This window comes from Physeter macrocephalus, chromosome 12 (assembly GCF_002837175.3).
Source record: "Physeter macrocephalus isolate SW-GA chromosome 12, ASM283717v5, whole genome shotgun sequence".
Classification (NCBI taxonomy): domain Eukaryota; kingdom Metazoa; phylum Chordata; class Mammalia; order Artiodactyla; family Physeteridae; genus Physeter; species Physeter macrocephalus.
Genome location: NC_041225.1, coordinates 56,103,385 through 56,110,837, shown reverse-complemented (window position 1 = coordinate 56,110,837; position 7,453 = coordinate 56,103,385). Strand labels below are relative to the sequence as shown.

The window sequence follows — 7,453 nt, the reverse complement described above, 5'->3', positions numbered from 1 at the left end:
ATATATATATATATATATATATATATATATATATCACATCTTCTTTATCCATTCATTTGTTGATGGACAATTAGGTTGATTCCATGTCTTGGCTATTGTAAATAGTGCTGCAGTGAACATTGGGGTGCATGTATCTTTTTGAATTAAGGTTTTCTGTGGATATATGCCCAGGAGAGAGATTGCAGGATCATATGGTAGCTCTGTTTTTAGTTTTTTGAGGAACTTCCATACTGTTCTCCATAGTGGCTGCACCAATTTACATTCCCACCAACAGTGTAGGAGGGTTCCTTTTTTCCAAACCTTCTTCAACATTTATTATTTGTAGACATTTTGATGATGGCCATTCTAACCGGTGTGAGGTGGTACCTCATTGTAGTTTTGATTTGCATTTCTCTAAAAATTAGTGATGTTGAGTGTCTTTTCATGTGCCTTTTGCCCATCTGTGTGTCTTCTTTGGAATAATGTCTGTTTAGGTCTTCTGCCCGTTTTTTGATTGGGTTGTTCGTTTTTTTGATATTGAGCTGTATGAGCTGTTTGTATATTTTGTAAATTAATCCCTTGTCAGTCTCATCATTTGCAAATGTTTTCTCTCCCATTCTGTACTTTGTCTTTTCATTTTGTTTATGGTTTCCTTTGCTGTACAAAAGCTTTTTAAGTTTTATTAGGTCCCAGTTGTTTATTTTTGTTTTTATTTCCATTCCTCTAGGAGGGGGATCCAAAGAGATATTGCTGCGATTTATGTCAGAGAGTGTCTTGTCTATGTTTTCCTCTAGGAGTTTTATAGTATCCGGTCTTACATTTAGGTCTTTAATCCATTTTGAGTTTATTTTTGGGTATGGTGTTAGAAAACGTTCTAGTTTTATTCTTTTACATGTAGCTGTCCAGTTTTCCCAGCACCACTTATTGAAGAGACTGTCGTTTCTGCATTGTATATTTCTGCCTCCTTTGTCATAGATTAATTGAGTATAGGTGAGTGGGTTTATTTCTGGGCTGTCTTGTTCCATTGATCTATATTTGTTTTTGTGCCTGTACCATACTGTTGTGATGACTGTAGCTTTGTAGTATAGTCTGAAGTCAGGGAGCCTGATTCCTCCAGATTTGTTTTTCTTAAGATTGCTTTGGCTTTTCAGGGTCTTTTGTGTTTCCATACAAATTTTAAAAAATTTTGTTATAGTGCTTTGAAAAATGCCATTGGTAATTTGATAGGGATTGCATTGAATCCTGTAGATTGCCTTGGGTAGTATGGTCATTTTGACAATATTGATTCATCCAGTCCAAGAACACAGTATATCTTTCCATCTGTTTGTGTCTTCTTTGATTTCTTTCATCAGTGTCTTATAATTTTTGAAGTACAGGTCTTTTGCCTCCTTAGGTAGGTTTATTCCTAGGTATTTTATTCTTTTTGATGTGATGGTAAATGGAATTGTTTCCTTAATTTCTCTTTCTGATCTTTCATTTTCTGCCTCCTTTGTCATAGATTAATTGAGTATAGGTGAGTGGGTTTATTTCTGGGCTGTCTTGTTCCATTGATCTATATTTGTTTTTGTGCCTGTACCATACTGTTGTGATGACTGTAGCTTTGTAGTATAGTCTGAAGTCAGGGAGCCTGATTCCTCCAGATTTGTTTTTCTTAAGATTGCTTTGGCTTTTCAGGGTCTTTTGTGTTTCCATACAAATTTTAAAAAATTTTGTTATAGTGCTTTGAAAAATGCCATTGGTAATTTGATAGGGATTGCATTGAATCCTGTAGATTGCCTTGGGTAGTATGGTCATTTTGACAATATTGATTCATCCAGTCCAAGAACACAGTATATCTTTCCATCTGTTTGTGTCTTCTTTGATTTCTTTCATCAGTGTCTTATAATTTTTGAAGTACAGGTCTTTTGCCTCCTTAGGTAGGTTTATTCCTAGGTATTTTATTCTTTTTGATGTGATGGTAAATGGAATTGTTTCCTTAATTTCTCTTTCTGATCTTTCATTGTTCGTGTGTAGAAATGCAACAGATTTCTGCATATTAATTTTGCATCCTGCAACTTTCCTGAATTCGTTGGTGAGCTCTAGTTGTTTTCTGTTAGTGTCTTTAGGATTTTCTATGTAGAGTGTGATGTCATCTGCAAACAGTGACAGTTTTAGTTCTTTTATTCCAATTTGGATCCCTTTTATTTCTCTTCCTTTTATCTTAGACTTTTTTCCCCCTGTGAGCTGAATCCTTAAATTTTAAAAGTTTGCTTTTCCTTTCCCATTCATTTTTTCTTTAAGTTTCTTTCTTTTTCCTTCACATCCTAAAGAACCTTTGTAATTTCTAATAAGTTTGCCATTCACATTTTGATTTCCCAAGTGATTTCACAATATTTTCTACCTTTCTAGACAGAAAAATAAATTCTACACATTCTAAGCCTTTATTACTATTAATAGCACTTCAAAAGTACCTCCAGGTCTGAATATTTACACTGAAATGCATGTGTAGGAATTTTTGTAGATCCTAGAATGTTTCTATTGGAATTGATCATCAAGATTGTCTATTTAGATACCTTCATTATGTAAAGGAAAAGACAAGGTTCTGCTAATAAGAGACAGAGCTGAATTGCAAACCTAGCTCTCTATCTTTTATTTTTCCCAAAGCCACTAAATATCAATCAAGGTGGAGTTTCTCAATGTAAAACAAAACTATTAATCTTGAAAGTGGCATCTTGAAAGAGTATCTTGAAAAAGTAATAGTCTTTAGTTAATTCATGAATCTTTCATTGATCATTTCTCCTTGGGCTTCTTTACCTTAAATTATGTAAGATAATTGTAAAAGTAAGTTTTATTTTGCTCTAAAATTGTAATTAAATTTGCCACTACAAGAGACAAAGTATTTCTTTCAGTCTGGCCTTTCCACATTCAAGGCATCTTTTTTGACCCTACTAATCTTTCCCATGACCTTTGGTATTACCTCATAAATATACAGTCCAGTAATACACTAATAAGTAAATTTAAAATGTTTTCTTCATCATTATTATTTTCCCTTTCTTGCCTTCTCTTTTAGCATTCCTGACTTTCCTTCCCCTTCTTTCTCAAAACAATTGGTATTATTACCTCATAAATATACAGTCCAGTAATACACTAATAAGTAAATTTAAAATGTTTTCTTCATCATTATTATTTTCCCTTTCTTGCCTTCTCTTTTAGCATTCCTGACTTTCCTTCCCCTTCTTTCTCAAAACAATAGATAAACTCGGAGTTAGGTTGATAAAATTGAGATGGGCAAGGATTGCTGTTCTGTTTTCTTTCTCTTCTACCTCAACCCGTGCCTACAGTTTGCCTTGTAATTCTACTGATGATTTTTCTTCAAAGATGTATGTTAATTGTATTTAGAATTATTAGATTGAGTTCAGCTTCTGTTCTATTCTCTTGCTTTCTATCACCACTATCCACCAGTGCTTTTTAGATTCTAGGTCATCACCCCTTATGCCCAACTAACATTTTTATAAATGAATAGGAAAAATCAGTACATTGCCTATAGTAAAAGAAGGTTTTGTTTTATGAAACTTTGTTCCAGTGTACTATGTATGTGATGTATAAGGATGTAATGTAAAATGTATTAAGAACTTACTATTTCTTACTATGCATTGAGGTCCCCCCCACAAAAAAAATGTTAGTCAGTCATAGGGCTATATTATTAGAAGGTTTGTAATCGTGGTTATACCTATTTATTCAGTTAACCATGGGTTAAACCCATCAGTATGAAATTTTTAATTGGGAATCATGGTAAAGTTAGTCTTAAATCTCTTGTCATTTTTGGATTATCAAGTCTATAGTATTGACTTGGAAAAAAGGAAAAGAATTCTTGTTTTGGACATTCTTTTCCACCCTTTTCCTCCTTCATTTAGTCCTTTTTCACCTGCCGAACTCCCCCAGTATTTCGGACCTTTGTATTGCCTTTATTATATGAGGGTATAGCATCCTAGCAAATAGCTTTTCAACTAGACATTTGAAAATGTTTGTAAACTCGTTTTTTTTTGTGTGTGTGTTATGCGGGCCTCTCACTGTTGTGGCCTCTCCCATTGTGGAGCACAGGCTCTGGACACACAGGCTCAGCGGCCATGGCTCACGGGCCTAGCCTCTCCGCAGCATGTGGGATCTTCCCGGACCAGGGCACGAACCCGTGTCCCCTGCATCAGCAGGCAGACTCTCAACCACTGTGCCACCAGGGAAGCCCTGTAAACTCCATTTTTAACTACAATAATTTCTGTCATTAGATTTTAAATGATCACTTCTTATATTTAGAAGCTGACTTATCCTTGAACATAAATGAAGAGAAAATTTCTTAAATTTGAATGGGTTAAACTATTTTCCGTTTATAAATTTGTTATTAACATGTCCTGGAATCAATGTTTCCTTTCCCTCCACAGAATATCACATAGCAATCTCTTTTTCATTTTCCATCTTAGTAGCAATTGACAAAACTTTTAATTTACACTTTAATCAGGAGTGATGTTAAACAGTTTTTATATATTACTAACTAAATATGGAGCAATTTAAAATACATGTTAAAATTGTGTAATAGCGACCTCTACTGGTTTTAATTATGGTATCCTGAAAGTGGATTTTAAAAACTTCAGAGCGTGAAAGTACCTTTTGTTTGAATTGAATTATATTAAGTTTATTAAAGTCGGGAAGTTCAGCTTTTACATTAACATGAGTTCTTTCACCTTCAATGGAAATTCTAACCAGATAACTGCTGGATTAAAATGAAATATCTTGATAAAAATTAATAACCTGTGGAAGATTCAAACTCTAATGATAAGCTACAGTGTATTAAAGTTGTTGTTACTAATGTAAACCCTTGATTTCCATGATTTATAAATAGTTTTGAAGTCAAGTACCTTTGCATGATGGATAAAGGAAAAAATTCTTAGAAGTTTCAAGTAGAAAATGCTATTTTAGCTTGTAATTGGTGTTGAAAGAAAGGACAGATGAGAACTGGATTTAGATATTTTCTTTTTGAGCTTAGGTCTTGTTGCTTGAAATTTTATATAAGTAATATTTTAAATAGCGTCTACTCATTCTTGTCATTAGCTTTATCACAGTGAAGTTGAAATTCAGAATGTGATTTTTCCCCTAGTTAATAGAAGGAACATTTAGTCTCTTAATTGCGTAATTAAGAAACTAGTACATTGGCAGTTATGGTTTTCTCTTAGCTTAGGTATGTTTGTAGTATAAATTATACTACATGTGAAAAGCCTGCTTTTGGTATTCTTTGATTTTAAAAGTAAATTGTAAGTGAAGAGCACTATTTAATATATTTGTTGCTTAGTTGTTATTTTCCTATTTTCCAAGGAACGTGTTCAAAAAAGTTTCCCTCATCCAATTGATAAGTGGGCAATAGCTGATGCCCAGTCGGCTATTGAAAAGAGGAAGCGAAGAAACCCTTTATCTCTCCCAGTAGAAAAAATTCATCCTTTGTTAAAGGTAAAGCTGAAATACTGCCTCCTTGCCTTTTAAAAGCAAAATAAAACCCATGATTTTCAAACACAAAGAGTATGTTTTATGGATAATAGAGTCAACTGAAGATGACATTCTCTCATTTTAATTTTTCCAGGAATTTATGTCATGGGGAGGGATGATATAATAGGAAACTATAAGTTGGACAACATGACTTAAAGTAATTTCATACCAACATTAATAATCAAGCAAATTGAAAGCACTAAGAAAAGTTATAATTGTGGATTTTGTTCATCTCAGATGTTACTAGAACCTCAAAGAGAACTTGTAAAACTCCTTTTTTTGTTGGCTAGACCTAAGTGTCCCTATAAATCCTTCACATAGTTAGATGTGTAGGGACCTCTGTGAGACTGCCATAGGGCTATGTGTAATCTCTGAACAAAAATTCCATAAAGATCACCTATACTATTTAGTCCTATTTGTCATTTATATTAGTCAGTCAGTCAGTTGAGTCTCTCCAGAACTAATAGAAAAAATAACTGCTGGAAACTCTAATAATGTGATTTCTTTTTTATTTAATACAATGAACAAACTTGATTAACTCTCACATCAAAAATATAGGTATGATAATAATTAAAACCTTAATAATACTTCTGATATCAATAATTTTGTGTGTACTATAATACAAGTAAAATGCTAATGCTGCATACATTATCTTTAAGTTTTATTATTCAACAGAGTTCATTATTATCATCCCCACTCTGTAGATGAGATAACTGAGGCAGAAAGTGATTAAGCAACTTTTAGTTCACAGGACTCTAAGTGAATAGCATTAGGAAATCCAAGTCTGTTTGATCTTGTACAAGATTTAAGGCTGAACACTTGGGTGATTAAGACTATCAAAAGGTTACGTTTTGTCCTTTGTTGTTTGAATAGAAATATCTACCTATATCTTACTAACTGGTCTGAGGAAGTAAGTTCAAGTTATAGAAAATTACTAAGCTGTTAGTCATTGCACTTCTTTATAATTCTCTTTTCATGATTTTTATAGCCATACATTGAATTATATTCTAAGAGAATTAACAAACTGAGGTATGTGCATGCTGTATTAATGATTCTAAATGTTGCATTTTAGGGTCTAATTGTGGGTATCATTTCAATTTATTAATATATCCATATCACTATAAACAATCGTTTTTACATATTCTTAAAGGTAAATGCAACCTGTTCCCAACTTATAAGTAAACTTTTTTTTTTTTTAAGTATAGTTGATCTACAATGTTATATTAGTTTTAGGTGAACAACGTAGTGATTCAATATTTTTATAGATTATACTCCATTTAAAGTTATAAAATATATAAGTAAACTTATTATTTTGACTTTTTTTCTTAATTGGATTGCTTAGAAAATAGAATTTATTTTCCTGTAGGAATTGGTCAGCCCCACAAAAGCCCATGCTCTCTTTAAAGTCTAATAATAGGACTATTTAATATGCCCTTAATAACCACTGTTGTTCAGCAAGACATAGCATGAATTTTTTTCCATAGAAACAGCCCAGATACCAGGAATGAATGTATCACTAGGGTTTTTAGGAAGCCCAGGTTCCTTTGGAAAGAAGGATAGAGGTATAAGGATAGTAGATATTCCCAGATACCAATAATATATTAACTCTTGTTCTGCATAAAGGAAAAAACCCTCATTTTTCGTTGTTAATTCCAGGTATTCTGAATTAGGTAACAATGAGCATTTTTCCCCTCCCCCAAACTTGGGCTTCCCTTACTAGTTTAGGGATTATCTATTTACTTATCTGTACTTCTTAAGTATTTTACATGATCATAAGTAATTTTGCCTTACCTTTTCTTAGTTTACGTTTTCAAATAGCGATATGTATATTATTCATAGATGAACTACTTAAAATTAAATGCTGTTGATAATCACAGGCCTCAGTAAAAGTTAAGCTAAACTGTATACACTTTTTAAAACATCAGTGTGTCAAATTTATAGTAAATAATTTTAAACATGCTTT

General features: G+C 32.7%; 1 protein-coding gene across 2 annotated transcripts in view; it reads left to right on the top strand.

Annotated features, from left to right (window-relative positions):
• SOS1 (SOS Ras/Rac guanine nucleotide exchange factor 1) overlaps window positions 1-7,453 on the top strand; it is a 153,568-nt gene that overhangs the window by 74,619 nt on the left and 71,496 nt on the right. The window contains exon 3 of one of the 2 annotated variants that reach the window (XM_024118564.3): window positions 5,323-5,454. The exons of the other annotated variant lie outside the window; for it this stretch is intronic. Coding sequence (XP_023974332.1) covers window positions 5,323-5,454 — 132 coding nt within the window. The remainder of the gene's footprint in view (window positions 1-5,322; window positions 5,455-7,453) is intronic. 2 annotated transcript variants of the gene reach the window in all.